This window comes from Eucalyptus grandis, chromosome 1, assembly GCF_016545825.1.
Source record: "Eucalyptus grandis isolate ANBG69807.140 chromosome 1, ASM1654582v1, whole genome shotgun sequence".
In the NCBI taxonomy this organism is placed as follows: domain Eukaryota; kingdom Viridiplantae; phylum Streptophyta; class Magnoliopsida; order Myrtales; family Myrtaceae; genus Eucalyptus; species Eucalyptus grandis.
The window spans coordinates 53,669,326-53,692,589 of NC_052612.1; the positions used below are offsets into that span (position 1 = coordinate 53,669,326).

The window sequence follows — 23,264 nt, forward strand, 5'->3', positions numbered from 1 at the left end:
AATTTACCCAACTGCTGACAATAATCTTCTATAACAGGGGAATACGCTCAACAAGAAATATGCTCCATTATCCAAAATCTAAAATCTTTCAAAATCTCCCTCCATAATCAAATGTTTCATTTTATAAATTATTTCTTATCCTCTCTTTTTCATCATTTTTAAATTTTTAAAATTTTTAGAACGATTTTTTTTTAAAGATAAGTTAAATATTATTGTTACCTAAATGTAAATGTTATGAAATACTTTATAGGGTTAATACCCTGAAAAACCCCAAACTGGTACACTTGTGACAAATTTACCCAAAACTATTTTTTTTTACCATGAAAAACCCCAAACTGGTAAACTTGTGACAAATTTACCCCGATTGACTATAAAGAAAACCCTAAATTGGTACATTTATGACAAATTTACCCCAAACTAATTTATTCGACTACAAAAAACCCTAACTGATAAATTTGTAACAAATATACCCTATGCTAAATTGGATTAATACCACAAAAAAATCATAAAAATTGTAAACAGTGACAAACGGAGTGTAAAATCCTAAATTGGTATATCGGTTAACTGTCATGTGTTATTTAATTTAATAATTTTATTCTAGGGTAAATTTGTCACAAGTGTACCAGTTTGGGGTAAATTTGTCAAAGGTATACCAGTTTGGGGTTTTTGGTGGTCAAAAAAATAGTTTGGGGTAAATTTGCCACAAGTGTATCGGTTTAGGGTTTTTTAGGGTATTAACCCTACTTTATATGACGAACAAGTAAATAAAAGAGTCAAAATTTAAGTGTCAACAACTGACAATTATTATTTTTATTTAGGGTTAATATCCTGAAAAACCCCAAACTGATACACCTATAACAAATTTACCAAAAACTATTTTTTTTAATCATAAAAAACCTCAAACTAGTACATTTGTGAAAAATTTACCCTAACTGACCATAAAAAATTATAAACTGATACTTTTTTGACAAATTTACCCCAAACTAATTTATTCGACCTCAAAAAACTCAAAATTGGTGTACCGGTCAATTGTCACGTGTTATTTAACTTAATAATTTGACAGTAAAATTTAAGGAAAACTAAGTCGGGGTAAATTTGTCACAAGTGTACCAGTTTGGGATAAATTAGTTTTTGGTGGTCAAAAAAATGGTTCAGGGTAAATTTGTCACATGTGTACCGGTTTGGGGTTTTTCAGAGTATTAACCATTTTTATTTATTGAAAATTCAGATTTATTTCTATAAAAATTAACTATAAATCTAGTTGAAAACTGTTCACAAAAAGTTATGATTATTTATTATTTATTTAATTTTGATTTTTAATGTATTTTCAACGTAACCTTTGAGACATACTTGTTTATTTTGCATCATTTCCGAAATGTTGCCTTTTTTTTTTTTTTTTTGCAACATTTTGAAGAGTTGTCTCTATTCGAAAGACAAAGATAAGTAACGTTGTTTTGAGATCAAACAATCATCTTCTTCTAGTTTTGTCTTCTTTAGAAAGATTATATAGCCATTGTTTTCAATTGTTTCCCATGAGAGACTTTGGAGAGAATTGCTATATAATATTTTCATTTTGAGACTTTGTTGTATCTTGGAGGAAATTTACCAGTGACCATTAGCAACATTGTGGGGGCAAATAAATCTTTAAAGAAAGTGATATCACACCTCAAAATCCAACTTAATTACTCTAAAGATCCAACTTCATTATTCTACCAAATTCGAAACCATAACTTCCCAACATTTCCAAGGACTAGTCCCAACCACTTCGGAGGATCAGCCCTCTCCCCTGGGTGTGTGTTGTTGTTACATAGCATTAAGTTAAACGACAAAACCCCTTGTCCTTGTCACATGCGTTATTAAGTTAAGTGACAGAATCGTCGGGCCCCTTGTCCGTGTGGCATGCATTATTAAGTTAGACGGCAAAACCGCCAGTCCGGGTCCCCTTGTCGGCACATGTGGAAAACTAGGTCGTATTTCCATCTCCTGCCCCACTTGTTGTGAATGCATGCACGTCCTTAGCTTTGCAGAGCAGGTTGGTGTCTCTTTCCTTTATTTCCTTGTTACAATTTGCAAGCATATCTACTCGACTAGGTTGACCATGATGTAGAAACCAATATCAAGCTTGTTAATCAATACAGCTCTAACGCTCAGTTGAAAATCACTCGAGAACAACACTCTTGTTGTACACAAAAAGAGAAAAGGCAATGAGGATTTATTGATTTATAATACTTTCGGTTCAACCGACCACTGAGTAGATGATAATAGCTTTGTTGTAGGTGCTTAGTTGGCACCAGTCGAGGTGGTGAGTCGCTTCTTAACAACTTCAGCGATATGTGCAAACAGCTTCACTGAGACGAGAGAGACATCAAAGGAATCCCTGTCGGTGACCTCATACTCAATGGTGGACTTGATCATGCACAACTCCTTCTCATCCTTGCCTATCACTTCTAATCACAATTGATACAAGGAGAGTCCCATATCCAAGAACCCGCCTTCGATCACCTCAGTTTCTTTCACATGGTTTTCGTGGTCTACCTTGGTGAATTTCTCTTTATAAGAGAAACCTATCATGACAAAGGGAAGATGGGTAATAAATGAGTGCAATTGATGATCATTATGTCACTTAGATAAGGGTTTTGCTAGTATAATAATTTTTTAGGTACTGTGAGGATAACAATTTGTTATGAACCACAAATTTTTGAAAAAATGTATCTTACAACAATTTATGATTATTTATTAATTGATTTTTTATTGCTTAGAATAGACTGTTATTCTCATAGTGGATTAAAGACCGTCACGTAATCATTTTTTAGACACATCCACACACATACAAGATCACGTACCTCCGGCCAAAGTGATCTTGATGATGGTGCCGACGGTGCCCTAGCCTTTCACAATGTCGAGTCTGTGGCAAACTTAGAATTTTCATACCAAAGTCCCAAGTACATATCAAATGCATGACTATGAACAAGAACCGAGAAAGCAAAAACATCCACTGGTACATTTTCGTCTTCTTCTTAGCTTGTACGAGCTCGTGCTTCACGCCTCTGATCTCAAATGGAAATTGGAATAGGGACTTTCCTTCATCAACATGGTCTTCATTAGGTCCCTTGCTACATCAATCAACTCATTTCCCTTTCTCGATTTGGTACTTGCACTTCCCGCATATATTTCAAACCTATCTCGTCCATGAAACCTTCTTCCTGGGTTAGGCCCCTCATGCCATTGTATGTTAATTTATTGAAAAAAAAAAAGGATTGAAAGATTAAAGGGTGTTTATTTGAATGAAAACATTTTTGGTGAATTAATTTTCTTAACTTTTACACATTTCATTAGTTGAAAATGATCAGCCTACGGAAAACCATTTACCGTTACAAAAAATAAGCAACCTTAAAATTAGGAAAATAAATTCTCTTATTTGAAAAGGGAAAATTATTTCTCGGAAAGTGTTTTTCTCTATCATGATTTTTTTTTTAAACAAACACACTAAAAATGATTTGGAAAACATTATCCTAAAAACAATAGCATATATTATTTACAAAAATGAATGACCGAAAAACATTTTCTTCGTCAACGAAAATATTTAGATATGAATTATTATCGTAATGAAACATTATTTAATACATAATTTTTTAAACATTATTTACAAAAATGAATGAGCGAAAAGTGATTACTTATATCATTTAAAAAGTGAATGAATAAATTTTTTTATTGTACACAAAAATATTTAATAAATAATTTTTGTCAATTTTTCTTGACAAATTAATTCAAATAGTACTATGATCTTATTAGAAAATATTTTTTTAAATAATTCAATTTTCCAGAAATAAATAAGGGGGTGAATGATAACCATTTTGTTCTAGAAATAGGTTATGGAAAAGAAATAGATTTTTCTATTTCTATTTCTAGAAGAGTTTCTAAGTAAAAATAACCGTTTGATAACGATACAAAATTTCTACTCTAAAAATAGAAATTTGTTTGATAATGACACAAATTTTTTTTCTTTTCGGATGGCGGTGGACTGGCGACTGACAGTTGGTGACCGACGGTGGTGGCGGCAACGGCTGGCGATGGTGACCGGCAACCAATGACTAGTAGCAGTAGTGGGCGGTGGCGGCGGCGGCAACTGGCAAACGGTGGTTGACGGTGACGGATGAAGGACTGGTTGATGAACGATGAGAAGAATTTGTATTTCTCATTTTTATTCCAGAAATAGAGAAGTAGAAAATTTCTACTTCTGATTTCTATTCTAAACCTATTTTTGGAACAAGAATCTATTTCAGAAATAGGAAAATGGAATAGGTTTACCAAATGGATTTCTATTATAGAAACAGGTTTGAAATAGAAAAATTGTTTCTGGAACAGAAACAAAGGTTTATCACGCAACCCTAAGTCTACTTTGAAAGAGTGGTCAATGGATTTAGCTAATTTTGATGGCGGGGGGAAGCTGAGTCAGGCCTGAAGTGAAGAAAATTAATTCACCAAAATTTTAAAAAATTAGAATTTCTCAAGATTAGATTAGTGTCCTTATCAGCTTCATTGCGATTTAACAAATGCATGTAGAATTAGTCCTTCAGATTGCAAATTTTCATAGAAATAAAAATAACAAAAGGTTAACTTTTTTGTCAAACCAAAAAATTAGAATTTCATCAATTTCTAGTATTTTCTTTTAGACATTTGATCTAGGGACATTAAAATTTAGAAACCTCAAGTCTGATTAAAGAAATTTAAGTCTATGGAACCGATAAATCATTTAGAACAAGAGATTTGGGCAACGGTGTTAAATTTGCATAAGTTCATATTTTGCACGATTGAGTCAAGTGGTGCAAGGCACGAAACCTAGATGAAGACCTGTTTTCACTTTTGGCAAAGGGGTTGGCAGTTGTGCAAAATAAAAGGAAAATAGATTTGTGCATTAAAGGTCCTAAAATTTGTTAGATATGTGCAATTAAGTCTTTTTGTTAATACCGTCAATTTGTATGACTAAAAATGTTGATGTAACATTTTAAAATTTATTTCCCTCTCACGCGTGGCATCTTTTATTATTTTCTTCTTCAAATCTTATTTTGATTAAATTAAAAACTAATAAAACTAAATTTAAAAAAAAAAAAGCGTCCGGACTGCACGCACTAAGTTAAAGGGCAAAACCCCTTGTCCTTGTCACCCGCATTATTAAGTTAAACGAAAATACCGCCGGTACCCTCGTCCTCGTTGCGTGCATTTTTAAGTTAAGCGGCAAAACCGCCGGTTCGGCTCGGAAACAATGAGAGGCAGCTGGCCATAGTTCGACTTGTCTTTGAGCCGGGTAGGGGTGTTCGCATTGAGTGGTCATTCTCGTGAATCCCGGCTGCTCTGGTCCTGTTTTGGCCGAAACGTGGAAGCCGGAACTCGTTTTCCTTAGTTCATATGCACGCTGTGTTCTCGTGAGCTGTTGTGGCTGATTTCGAATGACTCTTGAGGCTTTGCTTTGAGTCTAGATCTGAGCTCGCGTGTTAGAATGGCCAAAACATTCTCCCCAGTTCATGCTCACCGATACATGATAATATGCCCAGTTACATGTCCTCTCGAGTGCGTATGGGTAGGTTTCCCATCATTCGACTATATCCGACGCGATATCGGATGTTTTACCAAACCAAAAATGAATAATTACAATTTCTCACATCTTTTATTCTAACTTATTTTATCAAGTCCTAATTATTGTTTTGTGATCAAATACAGTAAAAGAACATTACTGCAGCCCTTCTTTTTTTTTTTTTCAAATGATTTATGGGGGATTCTTTGCCCCTTTCTTGAACAGGAAATTCGCTAAATCTACTCCTTAATGATGAACTCTGCACCTTTATGAACTTGCCAAGGAAGACTTGTGATTCAGAATCAACGGCAAAAGAACGCTTCAAGTGCCATAACTTTGGCTAAAGGGACACTTAAGTGCCATAACTTACGAAAGGTACACTTAAGTGCCAAATTCGAAAAAACCGGATCACTTGAGTGCCACTCCAAAGTCCGGCCAAAACGCCAACGTGGCGTATTTCCGGTGAAGCGCGCCCAAAACGACGCCGTTTTGCACGCGACGTGGCCAAAACGGCGTCGTTTTGGGCCGACGTGGCAAAAAGAAAATTAAAAAATTAATTAAATTAATTTAAAAATTAAATTTAGTTAAAATATTTAAAAATAATAATTTTAAAATTAAATTTATTTAAAATATTTTAAAAAACTTTAAAAACCTTTAAAAATATTTTTAAAAAATTAAAAAAATTAAAAAAATTAAAAAAAAAAGGGAATGGGGAGGCGGGTGGGGATCGGCCCTCGGCCCGCCGCCGCCGCTCGGAAGGGCCGGCGACGGCGGGGGGAGGGTCGGCGGGGTCCCCGGGCCCGGCCGGGCGGTGACCCCGGCCGACTGCGGCGAGGGCTCGCGAGCCCTCGCCCGATCCTGGGGCGAGGGTCGCGGCCCTCGCCAGATCCGGCGAGGGTCGGCGGCCCTCGCCGGCCGGGCCAAGGGCCTCCGCCCGCCGGTGGTCACCCCCGGCGGGCGGCGGCCTTGGCCCCGGCCGGGCGAGGGCCGCCGACCCTCGCCGGATCCGGGCGAGGGCCGCGCGCCCCCGGATCTAGCGGCGAGGGCTCGCGGCCCTCGCCCAGATCCAGCGGCGGGCTCGCGAGCCCTCGCCGCCCGTCGACCGGCGAGGGCCGCGAGCCCTCGCCAGATCCGGCGGCGAGGGCCGCGAGCCCTCGCCCAAATCCGGCGGCGAGGCGCGAGCCCTCGCCCGAATCGACGGGCGAGGGCTCGCGGCCCTCGCCCAGATCCAGCGGCGAGGGCTCGCGAGCCCTCGCCGACCCCCCGCCGTCGCCGGCTCTTCCGGCGGCGGCGGGGGGCGGCGCGGGCGAGGGCGATCCCTCGGCCGCCTCCCCCTGTTCCTTTTTTTTTTTTTTTAATTTTTAATTTTTTTAATTTTTTTTAAAGTTTTTAAATTTTTAAATATTATTTTTAAAATATTTTAACTAAATTTAATTTTAAATTAAATTAAATTATTTATTTATTTATTTTGTTCCACGTCGTCGAAACGACGCCGTTTTGGCCACGTCAACGTGCAAAACGGCCGTTTTTGGTCATTCTTAGGAAAAACGCCACGTTGGCGTTTTTGGCCGGATATTGGCCGGATTGGCACTCAAGTGATCTCTTTTACTCCGATTTTGCGACTTAAGTGTACCTTTCGTAAGTTATGGCTTAAGTGTCCTTTTCAAGCGAAAGATTAAAGCTGACTTGAGGGGTCCGCACGTCCAGAATCAACTGTTATCTCTAAAAATGACCCACCATTATCTTAGTCGGGCTTTGCGGAATATTTTCAAGGACTGGTCCCAACCACTTCGGAGGACCGGCCTTCTCCCCCCGGGCGCGTATCGTTGTTACACAGCATTGAGTTAAATGACAAAGCCCCTCGTCCTTTTCGCATGCGTTATTAAGTGACAAAACTGCGGTCCCTTTGTACTAGTTACATCCATTATTAAGTTAAACGACAAAACCGCCGGTTCGGCTCCCCTCGTCGGCACATGTGGAAAACTAGGTCATGTTTCCATCTCCTGCCCCACTCGTTGTGAGTTTATGCACGTCCTCAGCTTTGCAGAGCAGGTCGGCGTCTCTTTCCTTTATTTCCCTGTTACAGTTTGCAAGCATATCTACTCGACTGGGTTGACCATGATGTAGAAACCAATATCAAGCTTGGAATTCAATACAGCTAACGCTTAGTTGAAAATCCCTTGGGAACAACTCTCCCGTTGTACACCCAAAAAAAAGAAAAGAAAAGGCAACAAGGATTTATTGATTTATAATACTCTCGGTTCAACCGACCACCGAGTAGATGATAGTAGCTTTGTCGGAGGTGCTTAGTTGGCGCTGGCCGAGATGGTGAGTTGTTTCTTAACAACTTCAGCGATATCTGCAAACAGCTTCACCGAGACGAGGGAGACATCAAAGGAAGCCCCATTGGTGATTTCATACTCAATGGTGGACTTGATCATACACGACTCCTCGTCCTTGCCTATCACTTCTAATCGCAATCGATACAGGGAGAGTCCCATATTTAGGAACCCGCCTTCGATCGCCTCAGTTTCTTTCACACGGTTTTCGTGGTCCACCTTGGTGAACTTCTCTTTATAGGAGAAACCTGTCGTGACAAAAGGAAGATGGGGAATAAATAAGTGCAATTGATGATTATTGCGTCACTTAGAGAATGGTTTTGCTAGTATAACAATTTCTGAGGTACTGTAAGAATAATGATTTGTTATGAATCACAAATATTTGAAAAAATGGGTCTCACAATAATTTATGATTATTTATTAATTGATTTTTTGTTGTTTAGAATGGACTGTTATTCTTATGGTAGATTAAAGACTGTCACGCAATTTTTTTTCTAAACACATTCACACACATATAAGATCACGTACCTCCGGCCAAAGTGATCTTGATGATGGTGCCGACGGCGCCCTGGCCTTCCAGGATGTCAAGTCCGATGATGGTGTCGGGGAGGGCCTCCTTGGCCAGCAGGGCCATCTTGGTGGTGCCATACAGCCCCCATACTTTGGCTGCTCCCGCCTTCACTTCTGTCTCGTACGACACCTGCCCAGACATCTCTCTCTCTCTCTCTCTCTCTCTCTCTAACCGACGACGAGTTTATGCGTGTGTGGTATGGAGGACGGGATGGATGCGTTATGTGTGGGTTGGAGGAGAGGGGCGGCACATGTATATATAGAACGGTCGGGGAAGTCGTTCCCTTTTTTTCTTCTTCATTCACTCTCAAAACGCGGAGGAAGGAACCCGTTGGCCGGATTAGCGAGGGCACATCAAACACGACCCATTGCCACGTGTTTACGGGATTGAGAATGATCAATTCCGCACGACACTTGCGCCTAACATGACTAGGCATTTTTCACGCTTTGCATGAAAATGAAGTTTTGATTTTGAAATTAGAAAAAAAAAAAAAAAAACCTGAAAACTTGTTGGGATTTTATCAAGGAAAGTTGCCGATCAGATCCAAAGACATCAAGGCAAACTTAGAATTTTCATACCAAAGTCCCAAGTACATATCAAATGCATGACTATGAACAAGAACCGAGAAAACAAAAACATCCACTGGTACATTTACGTCTTCTTCTTAGCTCGTACGAGCTCGTGCTTCACGCCTCTGATCTCAACTGGAAATTGGAATGGGGACTTTCCTTCTTCAATATTGTCTTCATTAGGTCCTTTGCTATATTCCGAGCAATATAGACAATCGTTTTTTGGAGATTGTATCACGGAAAATAAATGATTTGGAATAAAAGGTTTCCTAAAATGATTGCTCATATCATTTATAAAATTGAAAGGACGAAAACTATTTTTATCGTACAGAAAAATATTTAAGACATAAATTGTAGTTAATAAATTTATTATTGAATAATGAATTCAAATGATAGACCATCATTAGAAAATATGTTTTAAATGATTTATTTTGCGAGAAATAAATAAGCCGCTTTTAAAGAGTGGTCAATGGATTTAGCTAAATTTCATGGCCCAGGGGAGCTGGGCCAGGCCTGAAGTGAATCGAAACGTGAAATCCGATCCAATAGAGTGGGCCTCGAAGAATCATGGCTCGATGCCGCCTTCTTCATCGTTTGAGCGGACCGCAACATGACCGAGTGGGAGGAGGAGCAGAGGGAATAATGACTGATGAGGCGGTGGTCGGTTGAGGTGTGGAGGTCGGGGCGATGCTTTCCCAGCTCACTCCGCTCCCCTGCCGCCCGCTCTCCTCTCCTCTCCTCTCGTCGCGTACGTAAACGTAACTTCGACTTCCCAAATTCCCACTTTTGCTTCCGCTTGTTGTGTAACTGCGCTCGTATGCGATCGAGGAAATAGAACAGCTCGGGTCGTTCTCGCGCATTCGGTGTAGGCAGATTATTTGTTTGCAGGATGCATACTGCGGTCGAGCATCTTCTGCGTCTATCTCACATTCGTCTGTGTCGTGTCGTGTTGTGCAGAATGCTAGGTCCACCCCCCTGGGTCCCGCTTCAGCAAGAGAAGCTGAAACAGTTAGGTCTCCCAGGTGACCATCGCTGAACGAGTCTCTCCACTGGAGATATGGTGTCGGAGTTGTTCTGCTCATTTGTCAGCTTGTCTACCCGTCGTCTCCCTCTAGGATTTTACCTTCTGCGAGTGTGCTGTTCAACTCATTAGATTCTAATATCTTCTATGCTGGCATTACCGGTTGTTCTCTTCCCGTGCTTCCCTGTTACCGCAGCGAAGCTTGTGACTCTAGTCTGGAGATTTTCGTGAACACAATTTCCATCCCCAATCCGAGTGTAATAGAATCCTCGATTGATGCACTTTTAGTTCATAGGTTGTTGTTGAGATTATGTTATTCTATTGTGTAGCATTTCTAGTGAACCCCTCATCCTTTTGGCTAACGTGAAGATCTAGTAATTGGTTTCCCTTGGATATCCATGGCATGACAAATGCCAAGATGAAGAACCTTACTGCTGCCATTCTTTTGTGTTGGAGTTCGTTTCCTGATGCATCGACTTCCTTCTTTTTTGAAGGGAGGGCCAGGGATTCTCTTATGGTCTTAACTGGGCTTTGGCTGGAAAGGGTGTGATTGTGAAGGATAGAGCTTTTTATAATTTGATGGTTCCTGAGCTGCATCAGAAAGGTGCAACAGTTATTGGTAAAGCAGTTGCATCTTTTGCATCAATACCTTTTCTCTCTGCCTCATTTGTTGTCATCCTCACATTTTCTTTTATCTCCGTGAAGAGTCCATATCTGGGCTTCCAGTTCTTGTCAGAGGAAGGAGCAGAGGAGCTTCAGACTTTTTGAAGGCTCAGTCCAGTAAGCTTATGAAGCAGGCAAGTAAGATTTTGATTATCCCTCCCTTTCTGTACCCCCACTGCTTCTCTCTCTGAACTTACTTTGTAGTCTAATTATGTGGTTGTTGCGGTGAAACCTGTTCTTGTGATGTCAATACATATCTTTTGCTGTTTTTTCATTCAGAATGCTGAATTGGAGTTCTAAATGAATAGTATTATGGCAAGAACCAACAGTATAATGAGTAGGAAGCAAGTGACTTTATTTGCATCGTGATTGGTTGCTCAGCTGCAAGAAAGGGGTCATATTGGTGGATGGAATGTAGCCATGGGAGTGTCAACTTTAGGGATTCTACTTTTCCAAATAATAAATTTATGCTGTAGATGGAGCGATTTTCGAACTGTATTTTTGGATCTGCAAGGAAAGAAGCGAATGTAGTCTTTCTCTACTCATTTTCAGGCAAATGCTGTTCTTACCACTGAACTTTTGTGAGACTATGTAGCTTAGGAATCTTAAGAATTTTATAATCATTCTGTCCTTCTTTTAGCTCATTGGAGCTTTCTAAAAAAGGAGCCAGCATCTGCCACCTCTTTATATTGTATTGATGTCACCAATTTGTCTGTCCCAACTTATGTCCATTCCTGCACCTGAGGGCATAAACCTTTGTAATCTTAGAAGAATTTTCTTTTTCTGTTGGAGTTTCATTACCTACCTCCTTGTCAGTATAGCATGCTCTCTCCCTTAATTTTTCTTTTTGGGGGGGAAAGTTGTATGCAGCAGCTCTGACCAATCTTCTAGGCCAGCATTTGGGTCTGTTATTGTTCATTTGGCTTCATCCAGCATCATTTGTTGGTTGGGGTAGCAATTTTTCATATTCAGTCAAATGTGAGACCATCAATGACCATTGATCATTTTTTTCAGTTTGGATTAGTATGCATGCCGCAAAATTTCACATCCTGTCATTATTTGTGTTTGTGGTCTAACACTTAATTGTATTGATGTTATCAGATCTGTTCTCATATCTCATCAATCTCCAACATTTATGTCTATGATGGGGCCATTGGTTCCTCGCCGAAATGTGATGCGAAAGTCCGTGTCATAAGTGATAGTCCCTCTGCTATACTATCTTTATCCAGCGTCCTATGGGAGACTCCCGTACGTGCAGTTTCCCACGATTCTTGTCCCTTGACAATTTATGTTGGCACGTCCATAAGGTATGCACAATTTGAAGTTTAACGCAGAAAGCTTTCACCATATGGAGTGATTTCTCTATGGTTTTGAATTGCTAAAAGAATTAAGAGTCTGGTCATTTAGTAGCGTTTGGATCTTCCTCATGTTTGTATTTAAGTGACAGGCATCAATCGTGCTGGAATTTTCTCTTCTTCTACTGATGATGGAAAGTAGTCATTCTATCTGTTATAAACTATAGCTAATCAGCATTGGATAGTCTAACATTCATATGGTTATATGTTTAATAGATTCATGGATGAAATTTAGGAGATGCACCATAATACACCATGAAGGGTTAATCAATTAAAGGTATCTTCTTACAATATCAGAATTAACTTTCTACTCATAGATTCCTTTTGACATGTTCTTGGCCCAAAAGGCTGGTTGACCGTGAACAAACACATTGGTCAATGTAAAAGAGACATTTAGGGGCTGTTTGTTTAAATTTGTTTGTCCCCGGAACACAAATTTTTGTTATTTTGTTCCGGGGAACAAAAAAAGAATAGAAACACGTTTGTTTACACTTTTGTTCCCGGAAACAGAAATAAGAAGTTTAAAAAACAGAAACAAGAATAGAAAAAACTTGTTTTTTGTTCTCGGGAACAGTTCCGAGAAACACATTTTTTTTTTAATTTTCTTCTTCTTTGGCCGGCGACCTCGTCGGAGCTCGCTTAGATCTAGTAAGGCCGAGCTCGCCCAGGCAAGGTGAGGCGACCTCGCGTCGGCGGGCGAGGCTCGAGCCTCGCCTTGGTTGGGCGAGCTCGCCTCATTGGATCTAGGCGAGGCCGCCGGCCCTCGTTGGCCAGTCGCCGGCCATGGCGAAGCGGGCAACCGGCCAAAAGGAAGAAAGAAAAAAAAAAAGAAAAAATATTAAAAAATTAAATGAAACAAAAAAATTATACAAGGTTTTTTTTTTCTATTCGAGAACATAAATTTTGTATAAGTTCCAAACGCATTCTTCTATTAAAAAATTATTTCCGGAAATAGAAAAAACTATTTATGTTCAAAAATTGTTCCTTGGAACAAAAACGTTATCAAACGCGCCATAAGTTCGAAATGTTGAAATTACAATTAAAAGCATCGCGCTATTCTAAGGGTGCGCATGACAATTTCTGTTCCGAAATTGATTTCGACGTAAATCAATTTCTCCTCAATTTTTATTTCAGAAACTGAGAAGCTAAAAATTTTAGCTTCTGATTTCTTCTTCAAATCTATTTCTGGAATAAAAATCTGTTTCAGAAATAGAAAAATCAAATTGCGTTACAAACGGATTTCTGTTTTAAACCTGTTCCGGAAACAGAGAAACAGAAAAATCAAGAAACAAAAATTTTATCATGCGCAGCCTAAAGATGCTCTAAGAGTCCAGAAGAACTAATAACTAGGAGTCCCAAATATGTTCTTTCTACCTTAATTCATTGTGAAAGTATGCAAATTATTAGGTTTCCCTGTTGGTGCAGCTTCTGTGCTAGAACTTTCCAGGGAACTTCTTTTGTAAATGATAAACTACTGTAAATAGAATGAAGTACTGTACATCTCATTTTCCTTCCATTGTATCTCTAAAACCTAAATCAGCTTTTTATGCACCTGGTGAGTTCTTCTAATGATCCCTCTGACCCTGCAGTTTGAGTGTGGGCTCCAATATCAGTCTTGATCCTAAAGGCCATGATGGATTTATAGCAGCTGATGTTGAGAGGTCATCAGTTATTCTAACTGGTAAAGCCTTTGCAGATATAGTTGGAGTTAAGGAGGCATTAACTGCTGTATCTGAACCTATCATTTGTGCAAGGGGAGGCCTTCCTCTATCAGCAAGGTAAAGATTGTCATTTGCTGTAGAGCTTACATGATCGATGTCTGTTCAGCCATATGATTTGCATCTGAAGTCCGCGAATTGCAGGCTTCTAGTGCATGGGTATGATGTGGTTCTCCTATTTGCCCCTGAGGCTACTATCCAGAGCTGCAAAGACCAATTAGTGTCTGCAGATGCTGGCCTAATTGTCTCTTCTGAAGGCACTGCGCTACTCTTTCCAACTGGATATTCTAATGGCCCCAGTGTATACAAGATACCAGCCGCCATTGTCCTGGCAGCTTCTGACAGGTGAGACAAGTCACCCGCATAAGACTAGGATAGTTACATAATGCTTTTCGCCACCACTCCACATTCTGGAGGCAATATTTATAAAATCTCTTTGGAAAATTTAATTTGATAGGTCTAGCGTCAATTTATTGTTCATCCAAATTGATTGGTAGTTCTTGTGTGGTCTGCAAGAATCTGCCTGTGGTGGAATGCCGCCCTGGGGGCGGCGGGCTTAGGATGGCCTCTGGCACACAGTTGATTGTTTATTGCCAGCGAATTACCTTGTCTTTTCTGCATTCTTCTTTTTCAAAATTGAGAAGAGCACGTGATGAATGATGGAAAACAGAGAGGCCTTTGAGAAAGTATCTTTCCATGAAATCATTTCTTTGTGTTCCTCATACCCAAAAGCTATGCTTTGTGGCTTTTTTTCCCTTAATTTTTCTACTTAATTAGCTGTGTACATGTTATACTTTCTTAAATATGTGTGAACCATCAGAGGTAAAAGTTTGTTGAAGTAAACCATAGTAGGCCATGTTGTTAAACATGCCAGAGGAGCAACATGATGGTCAACTTTCTGAAAGGTCAATGTTGAACTGTACTCGCAGCATGTGCCTCTTGTCCTCCGCTCTTGCTCTTCTGACTTTTATATGTAGAAAAATCCATGTGTGTTGCATGTATTTATATTTGCCTCTGCTGCATTTTGATTTCTCTACTGTAGATGCACCTAAATTTGTTGGCATTGGTTTTGCTTTGCTTCCCAGTACTGGCGCTCTCCCTCCTTCATCCAAGCTGACCCCTGAGCAAGCGGCTTATCATTTCTTAGCTGGCTATCAAAATGGGACCTTTACACCTGTCTACAGCAAAGGCTCATCTGTCAATCCATTAGAAATTGCAAAGGCTTTTCTAGCCAAGGTTATATACAACTCTCTCCCTCTCTCTCGTCCAAATAGGTGTTTTATTTCAAACTTTGACTTTTATTGCAATATTTCTGAATTGCAGCTGAAAGACAACCAGATCTCTTGTTTTCTGGTTAATGTCAGTGAAGGAGAGAAGGCTCCAATAGGTAGGGATGAGCCAAGAAATAATTCGAAATGACTGAGGAAAGATATCCAAACTTAAGAAACATCTCCTTTGTCGTGTGTGTGTAATTAAATTTACACTCTGTAAACAAACCTATAGCATTGCCCACTTTGGATGGCATTTATCTCTCCATTCTTTCCCTTGTTGATCAGTCTGTATAATCGATATGTAGATAATGCTTGTGAGTAACTGAATAAATAATGCCTGCAATGGAAAAACATAGAAATATAATCAAACCCCTTTTGTGGGATGTTATTTGAAATAATGAGGGGTGGACGTGTTATTTAGCCTATACTAGAGTGCGGTTCGTTGCGTTTAATCTTTATGAGCAGTAATTTTCCTTGAGCAATTGATCCAGTGGGCAGATTGCTTACATGTAGTCACACTATTTAATTCTAGGTAACGAATTCATGAAGTTGGTGCAATCAACTCTATTCAAGAAAGCTCCACCCTTTGAGCCTAAAGGTAGGCCTGCAATCATTGAATCTGTGAAACTCTCGTTATTTGGCCTGGAGACTTACTTGGTGGTTTTTGCAGGGGGATACTTGAAAGCAAAATACCAGAGCTTCTTGTCAGCCAAGTTTCCGGAGATACCCGAGGAATTTTGCTTCTAAGTGAATGGAGACCCTGTCGGAATGTGGCTTCGTTTTCTCAAGTTGGTAATTGTGGCTTTTGTAGCAACAAGCGTGTACCATGTACATATCTATGCCTGTGTTTCATTCCTCTGGGCCTATCAAGCGAGTTTGCTGCATCGTCTTTTGCTTTTAACGAGTTAATTGTGATTTGAAAAGTACTCTCATTCTTTTGCAACCACGGCTATTGCTACCATGTCGAGCAGATTTGAATGAGAATTCTGACGAGTTTAGTAAATTGGAAGAATGGGTCTGACACAATTTCACATATTAAAATAGACAGTTGAGAAGATAAAAAGAGAATAGATCGTTTTGCCGCCTCTAACAGATCAAAGATCTTTTGGAAGCTGATATGCATTGTCCTCTCCCCGACAGTTTCCCCTCCATGTCTTTGACTTATGCAACCACTTTATATTTTCGGAGGGAAGGAAGATTCGTGGGTGTGGACAGATTACTTGACAACAAATCTGCCGATGTGGGTGAGGTTAGATGGTACGATATCATAGGAGAGAGAAAAGCAGAGTAGTTGTACCAAAGGGTAATATTGAGGTGGGCAGAGCACGTGCGAAGATAAAATGATTGATCAAGACCAGGACCCTCCCTCTAACAAAATGTTTGAACAAAATGTTTGCTTGAAAATCAAGGGATTACAATCATGATCATTTGTTTAGGCAAAGTAGTTGGTTAGGCAAATTAGCAGGAAAACTAACAAGGATGCTTGACATCCTTGAGAGTTGAGTTGAGAACTCGAGCTGAAAATCATGTTAATGTGGTCAGACTCCCTTGCACAGACACTGAGTGAATGGTTCAGAAACATACTCGTCGTGACAGGTAACATAAATCCCGCAAAAGAACGTCTAGTAAATAACTCATGGTCAGCAGGAAACCAAAATCTCAAAGCAATCGCGAGAAGAATAGCTGGTGGTATTCACTGGTTGGCAATACGAATAGCACTAGGATACTGTTCATGTCCGAGCATTTGTCTCCAAAACTCGAAACACAATCTGCAGCATCGACCAGAGTGTTGTGACCTTCATCTCTAGTTCAAATGTGCTCTTCAGGTCCACTGTTTTTCATAAAGGGCACAATCCCCACTACACTAGAGTATAAACAGCAAACGGCGAACCATTTAGGTTTATAATGGTATACTTGTATCCTGTGAAAAAGCGGAGACTCGAGGGGGGAAATGAAAGGAAAACCAAATGTGGTAAACAACAAAAAGTTCTAGGCAAACAAGATAAAAAATTTATACACCACCATGAATAAAACCTTTTGAGTTCTCTCTGACATTTTAACATGTTTTTACCTATGTAGAACAGTGGAAACGCACATGACGAGTACAATCTGTGACTCTACAAACACAACAAATGATTTGATCTTGTGATAGGGCAGACAAGCTTAGTAAGGTTCAATACAAAGTTCACCACTCCAGCAGGCTCGTTCTTTTCTCAGCAGGAACAGGACATTTCAGGGAAGACTAGAATCAATCAGGACCTACACGATTCCCCCAGCCAAAGTGAAGCAAAAAGGAAACAAATGACAAAACCTGCAATCACACACCCCTTGGATGCTTAGCTAACCTGACGATGGAAACTAAGACCATGTAATTGAGCAGATCCAGATGATAACTGTATCTGATCTACCTGTCTCCCAGTGAGGACATTTTCAGTTTTTTCCTTTATTTCGGATTGCTTGCACCCTTCTTTTTGAGTAAACTTCCAAACTTGCGGAGCAACGGTTTCTTTTTCTTGGGATTCTGCTGCTTGGATGGTGAAGTTGCACCATCATCAATGTTCTCTGCTGAGTTTGTCCCGTTTATCTGATCAAAGCTCTCGCCACCATCAGCCTTTAAGTCCGCTTCCTCTTCAACTGATTCTTGCTCCGGTTCTCTCTCTGGTGAAAACTCTTTCTTCTCGATTTTGCAGCTCTCCCACATCTTGTATTCAACCTGTACTGAATCATCTTCTTTTTCCTTACTCTCATCCTCTGTTTTCCCATTCATACACTCACCTTTGGCCATGACCACTGGATCAGACACATCCTCTGACACATTATTCTGTTCTGGGGAATTTTCCACCCTAGATTCTTCATGTTTTGGTGGAATCTCCACTACATGCTTTTCTTCTCTCCCATGTCCATTCTCCTCAGAGAATTCAACCACCTTTGGAAGCAAATCATAATCCTTTTCACTGTCAGAGAGCTCACCATTTTCCTCGCTGTGACGTTTCACCCTAGCTTCTTCAAGAAGCTTAGATAACTCGTCAGCCTTCGCAAGAGAAGCAGCTTCCCTAGTCCGAAGCTCCTCATTTTCTTGAAGAATACACTGCAACTCATTTTCTTTGTCCAATAAGCTTTCCTTCAATTTCATACTCTCAGCCTTTGCTTCTCCAAGAGCTTCCTGTAAATAAGTGACCTCAGCTTCGGCTTTGTTCAGACTATCCTTTAGCAGAGCTTCTTCTTGCTTTGCAGCACCAGCTTTTTCTTCAGCCTGTTTGAGCAAATCTAACAGCCTATCTTTCTCTTTTTGCAAGCAATTCTTTTCTTCTTCTGACTGCTTCACACAGTCCACCAGATGAAGTTCTTTTTGCTCCCACTCTGCCTTGGAGTTCTCGTATTCATTCTTGGATTGTTTGACAGCAGCTGCAAGAGCATCCATTTCATGTTTTGCATCATCAAGCATAGTTTCATATTTCTCATTTGTTGCTTTCAAGACCAATTTAAGATCCTCCATCTGGGACTCACAGTTTTCATGCTCAATTTGAATGCACACAAGCTTCTCTTTTGTATCCCTTGCTTCAGCAGAAACTTCATGCAAGGCTGAAGCTAAACTCTCCATTGCCTTTTTGCTCTTCTCTTCTTCCTCCTTGGAACTTTTCAAATCACTGACGAGTTTGGTCTTCTCTTCCAGCAGACTCTTAACATCAGATGCTGCAAGTTTCTCACTGTTCACAGCTCGAGTTTTCTCTTCCTTCACAGTATTAAGCTCTGTTTTAAGAGAATCGATCATTTTTCCCATTTCCGAGTTTTCTCCCTTCACCTCATCAAGGTGATGTTCTGACTCCTGCAAATCTCCCTTTTGTTTTCCAATTGTCAGTTCCAGCAAACCCACCTTCTCTTTAAGAGCAGCAACTTCGGATTCAGCGTCATGAAGCAAATCGTTGCTTTCCTCTAACTGTTTCATCACAGAAGTCAAAGATTCTGATGCTGATCTCTCCAACTTATTAGCCTCCTCTACACTTATCTCCAAGTCCTGGACCTTGTTTTTCCATTCTTCCACTAGACTGCGTGCATAAGACTCAGCCATCTTTGCAGCTTCTAGCTCAACATTAAGTTGCTCAATAGAAGCTTCTTTTTCTGCCAACTTCTCCTCGAAGCCTCCTTTGGCCTTCTCAAGCTCTTCTCTCAGAAAGCCAATTTCTTCCTTGAGCTGTGACACCATTTTGTTGTTTTCACTAGCCTCCGTTTCAAGCTTTGAATCAAGCAAAGCTTTCAATCTGGTCAGCTCGGCCGAGAGAATCTGCACCTTCTCTACATGTATCTCAGCAATTTTAGTTGCATCGTCAGCATGGCTCAGCGCCTGATCCTTGGCATCGCAAGCCATGGCCACCTCATGTTGAATTCTTTGGAGCTCCTGAGAAGTGGAGAGAAGAGCAGCCACATCCAAGGCATGTTGGTTTCTCACAGCTTCAAGCTCTTTCTCCCATTCTTCTTCCTTCTTCTGAGCAGCCTCGATCCCTGACTGCTCCAACTCAATAGCCCTGAACTTTTCAATTTCTGAACTCTCCTCGGCTCGCTTCTGTGCCACCAAAGCATCCCTAAGCTTTTCATTAGCATCTTCAGCTGCCTTTTGCACTTCCTTGAGTTCCTCGAGAGCTTTTGCCTTCTCCTTCTCAATCAAAGCCACATGTTCCTTTGCTTTCTTAAGTTCATCTTGAGCAAGATTTAATTGTGTTTGCAAGTCAGAGCTCTTCAACAGCCTCGAGACTGGCTTCTGGAAGCACATAGAGAAAAAGTGCTTGTTATATTAGCTTGGTTCGTAAAGAAGGAATGGTTAGGCCATGTTCAGTGTCTTCCGAACAATTTAATGGCAAACCTAGCGCATTTGCACCAAATAATAGACCTTGGGCATGTGTGGTGCCATTTTACAATATTTACAGCATGACTAATAGTAGCTGCACGTTGTTCCAGAAGCAGCCATTTATTCAGAATCATCAGATGGGTCTTAGCTGCTCTTTGAGAAAAATATAGGAGAAAAGTTTCAGACAGCTCCGAATGCTACTTTGCAGAAACTGTACAGGGTGCTGCGGATTTGGAAGTAAAGGAGAAGGCATCCGTGGACATTAAACATAACATTCAAAGTAAAGGGCTCGTTGACTTACATCAGGTGGAGTAGCTAGCTTGGGGGAGCGGCGATCGACTGTGGGTTTAGAGGCGACAGAGCGCGGGGAGCGATCAACAGAGAGGCGCGGATTGGGGGATGGAGTGGCTGCATCAGGCTCGGCTTTTGTCCCCTTCCGACCCAATTTGCTAACTCTGGGAGTTGCGGGGGAAGCTTTGCTATTGGGAGTTTCCGACGAAGTGGATCTGCCGAAAATTCAAACAATCGGAACTAAATACACAACGACATCACGAATTTAAAGGCGCAAACGAGAATGCAGCACAGCAGTAGCGTATGGATCTAGTTGCAGCCAGCTGTGGGAGCTTGAAGCACCAACTGGACGAAGCAGCCCAAGTAAACGCTAGATATAGAGAACCCAAAAGGAGCAAACTTTACAAGATCGGCGTTTAGAAACCATGACCCAGATCCAATCGGAAGTCTTAGACCAGCATATACTAATCACTAAGCAAAAGGGCAAACACAAGAAGTCGACGGGAAGCGAGGCCGGGATATGGAGAGCAGAATTCCAGATCTAGTCGCGGAGATAGATCAAGGAGAGAGGACACTTACTTGGGCTTGGAAGACATGGCTGAGAAGGGAGAAAGTAGAAGTGGTGGGAGAATGAGCAGAGGGCGTTGCTGTCGAAACCGAGAAAGGAGGCGCTACTCTTGTCCGAGTGTTAAAATGCCCACATTGCAAAGCTCACGTCTTTCTTCCGTCTGGTGTTTCTATTAAAAATGGGATGAGGGCAGCTCCCAGATCCGGAGATGCAAAGCGACTCTTTTTACAGCGGGCATGGCATCAGATGGAAGTGGGGGGGAGGCGGAGGAAGAAGGAAAGGGAGAGAGCGAGAATTCACAGACGAACGACTCGACACCAAAAATTTGTTGGCCTGATTGTAACTTCTTCTTCTCCCCTCTCTGCCTTTCCATAAAAATAAATATCCTCCCTAGTCGAGTGTCTGCGGACCCATTAATAATGAAAGCCCCAGATACTGATGCCCCCCATACATATACCATCACATGCAATGCAACATACTCTGTCACTCGCGTGGCTTCTCGAATGGACGCAACTGCCCCTCCTTTTCCTATGCCATGTCCCCCAAAACTAAAGCGAGGGCCAGTGGCTCTGTTCCTCATGGACGAGAGCTCAAAAAGAGAGAGAGAGGGCGCCCCCTCTATCCACTTCTTTTCTGCAAAAAGCAGACAAGAGTCATGCCGGGTTCCCCCTCCCCATGATTTTCTCGCCCCCTTTCCTTCCTTTTTTGCTCCTCTTCCTCTTTTCTTTCCGATTCAAAATGAGACGGCTCCTTTTTACTCACCGTCCTTATTTCTAGGACAAAATGGTGTGGCTTATACATTAAACCTACCCAAGAGTTTTTCTTACGGAGATAGCCACAATTGCCCCCCCACAATCTTCCACCTGCTTCTTTCTTTCTTTCTATCATTTGACTAACTCGGTGGGGAAAAATACACGCAGAATAAAATGATGGTAGAGAAGAGAAAAATTGACGCTCTTCAAGTGGCGGTCTTTTTAACTCCTCCTCCACCATTAGAAACTTTGATGCAATATTTCGGACCTAGAGAATTTTAAGATAACTCTAATTACCAAATCATCAGTTATAGATATCAGTCATATGCTCACAAATTAAAACATCGAAGAATTATAGATATAATTGGAGGGGAATTTCCTCTAGGAAAATATGACCCGTGACATAGCTACGGTCCTTGCCTAAATAAATTCATCACTTTCTGACCTTCGAAGTTGTCTTTTTGCATAATTACCCACCAAAGTTCTCACTTTACAAAAATCTACAACACCAACGTACCACCATTTTATCGAAATTCCTTTGCTAGGAAGTCTTCGACAGGAACGTTTTCCATCTTGCTTTAAGGGAGAAGCCGTCCACCAAATGCTTCGTACAACATCCGTCCTCCTCCTAAAAATGTGTAAAAAATTGAATTTCGTACATTACTATTTACATTATTCAAGAGCTATAACTTTTACAGTTGGTAATTAGATATTCCTTTTGTTTTTCGACATCCGCTGCACCGCACTGGGATCAGTCTTCTGACATGACAGACAGGTACAAAACAAGAAGAAGAAGGATGGCAACGTGCAATTATAAACATAGCTGATATTTTAATGTGAAATAGCGGTTGACAAATCTGGTCCGAGCTGTCCCGTTCAGGTCCATGTGCCCAACCTCCACACTAGAAAACTACAACCCCGATTTCAATGCGCTCCCTCTTTCTGTCTCACGTACAATTTTGTATTTTAATCGCCCCACTGCACCCCCCAAATTCACGGGAAGGCGAAGTTTTGCAGATAGATGGGGTCGTGTATTACCTTATCCACAGACTTGACTCGCTACAACGGAAACCATGTGGAGAATTCGTGGCAATCAATCACGTCGAGGTGCAATCATCATCAGTCCATTCTATAAACCATTGTGGGGTTCGCGGACAGGGGAAGATGCAGCTATAGATCCAATGCCTTGTTTAAAAGGCAAACAAACACGCAACCCACACCCTTCATTTCCACCCAACTTACATGTTTACTTTGATCCGAAGCCTCCGTCAGCACAAGTGAAGGTTTAACATCAAGCAAGTAAAGCCCGAAGGCATGACAACAGTTAGCTTTAAATAAGAGGCAGCTAGCACCAGAACGAATTAGAGCAAATTCGGCTTACCCAACACCCCAATAATCGCTATCAATTTATAAAAGCAAAAGGTAAGGGACCATCTTGTAGTTGCCGCCATTTCTTCGTCAAGCAACAGTACTAAGAATTGACCCTCTTGCACAATCCAACGTAGACCCTACATACAGTCATCGATTCGTCGGATCTCTCCACCCCACCAACCACTTCTGACGCTAATTTCACGACCTTTGGTGACCCAAATATTTGATAATATATGATAGATAGTTTAGGCGAAGATCCCCGCCATTTAAAATGTAGGCGAACTTAACCTGCATATGAGCGCGGAGCCAAACACCACAAAAGAAGTAAAAGGAAAGGCGTGAATAATCTCACTCTAGCCA

At 40.9% G+C, this 23,264-nt stretch overlaps 3 protein-coding genes across 11 annotated transcripts; 1 reads left to right on the forward strand and 2 right to left on the reverse strand.

The window, feature by feature from the left end:
• Nucleotides 1-7,691: 7,691 nt before the first annotated feature.
• Nucleotides 7,692-8,719, reverse strand: LOC104450517 (norbelladine synthase). Its single transcript, XM_010065109.3, has 2 exons — nucleotides 8,440-8,719; nucleotides 7,692-8,159 (listed from the first exon to the last, which is right to left on the reverse strand). Exons 1-2 carry the CDS (start codon nucleotides 8,621-8,623, stop codon nucleotides 7,879-7,881), a joined length of 465 nt encoding a protein of 154 aa, XP_010063411.1. The 5' UTR covers nucleotides 8,624-8,719; the 3' UTR covers nucleotides 7,692-7,878.
• Nucleotides 8,720-9,658: 939 nt separating this feature from the next.
• LOC104450527 lies at nucleotides 9,659-16,082 on the forward strand. 8 transcript variants are annotated; one of them, XM_010065119.3, is made up of 11 exons: nucleotides 9,659-9,799; nucleotides 10,009-10,073; nucleotides 10,567-10,691; nucleotides 10,778-10,869; nucleotides 11,837-12,042; nucleotides 13,680-13,868; nucleotides 13,953-14,153; nucleotides 14,894-15,044; nucleotides 15,132-15,195; nucleotides 15,612-15,677; nucleotides 15,750-16,082. In XM_010065119.3, exons 1-11 carry the CDS (start codon nucleotides 9,701-9,703, stop codon nucleotides 15,824-15,826), a joined length of 1,335 nt encoding a protein of 444 aa, XP_010063421.2. In that variant the 5' UTR covers nucleotides 9,659-9,700; the 3' UTR covers nucleotides 15,827-16,082. The 8 variants fall into 8 exon arrangements, 7 of the variants coding, with proteins under 7 accessions (XP_010063421.2, XP_010063426.2, XP_018716855.2 ...); XM_010065124.3 differs by having other exon boundaries at nucleotides 10,567-10,676; XM_018861310.2 differs by having other exon boundaries at nucleotides 10,009-10,059.
• Nucleotides 16,083-17,066: 984 nt separating this feature from the next.
• Nucleotides 17,067-21,173, reverse strand: LOC104450552 (WEB family protein At5g16730, chloroplastic). 2 transcript variants are annotated; one of them, XM_039302233.1, is made up of 4 exons: nucleotides 20,793-21,173; nucleotides 20,224-20,428; nucleotides 17,488-19,835; nucleotides 17,067-17,390 (listed from the first exon to the last, which is right to left on the reverse strand). In XM_039302233.1, exons 1-3 carry the CDS (start codon nucleotides 20,807-20,809, stop codon nucleotides 17,523-17,525), a joined length of 2,535 nt encoding a protein of 844 aa, XP_039158167.1. In that variant the 5' UTR covers nucleotides 20,810-21,173; the 3' UTR covers nucleotides 17,067-17,390; nucleotides 17,488-17,522. The 2 variants fall into 2 exon arrangements, with proteins under 2 accessions (XP_039158167.1, XP_010063459.2); XM_010065157.3 differs by having other exon boundaries at nucleotides 17,067-19,835.
• Nucleotides 21,174-23,264: the final 2,091 nt, after the last annotated feature.

What these genes read in the sequence shown, in the direction of transcription:
- LOC104450552 (XM_039302233.1), bottom strand. An exon ending in AGCTAGCTACTCCACCTGAT is followed by an intron (nt 19,836 to 20,223) that starts GTAAGTCAACGA and finishes ATGTGCTTCCAG; the next exon opens with AAGCCAGTCTCGAGGCTGTT.
- LOC104450527 (XM_010065119.3), top strand. Translation starts at nt 9,701, where the DNA reads ATGAGGCGGTGGTCGGTTGAGGTGTGGAGGTCGGGGCGATGCTTTCCC. An exon ending in GAAACAGTTAGGTCTCCCAG is followed by an intron (nt 10,074 to 10,566) that starts GTGACCATCGCT and finishes TCTTTTTTGAAG; the next exon opens with GGAGGGCCAGGGATTCTCTT. An exon ending in CCAGTAAGCTTATGAAGCAG is followed by an intron (nt 10,870 to 11,836) that starts GCAAGTAAGATT and finishes TGATGTTATCAG; the next exon opens with ATCTGTTCTCATATCTCATC.
- LOC104450517 (XM_010065109.3), bottom strand. Translation starts at nt 8,623, where the DNA reads ATGTCTGGGCAGGTGTCGTACGAGACAGAAGTGAAGGCGGGAGCAGCC. An exon ending in CAAGATCACTTTGGCCGGAG is followed by an intron (nt 8,160 to 8,439) that starts GTACGTGATCTT and finishes TTGTCACGACAG; the next exon opens with GTTTCTCCTATAAAGAGAAG.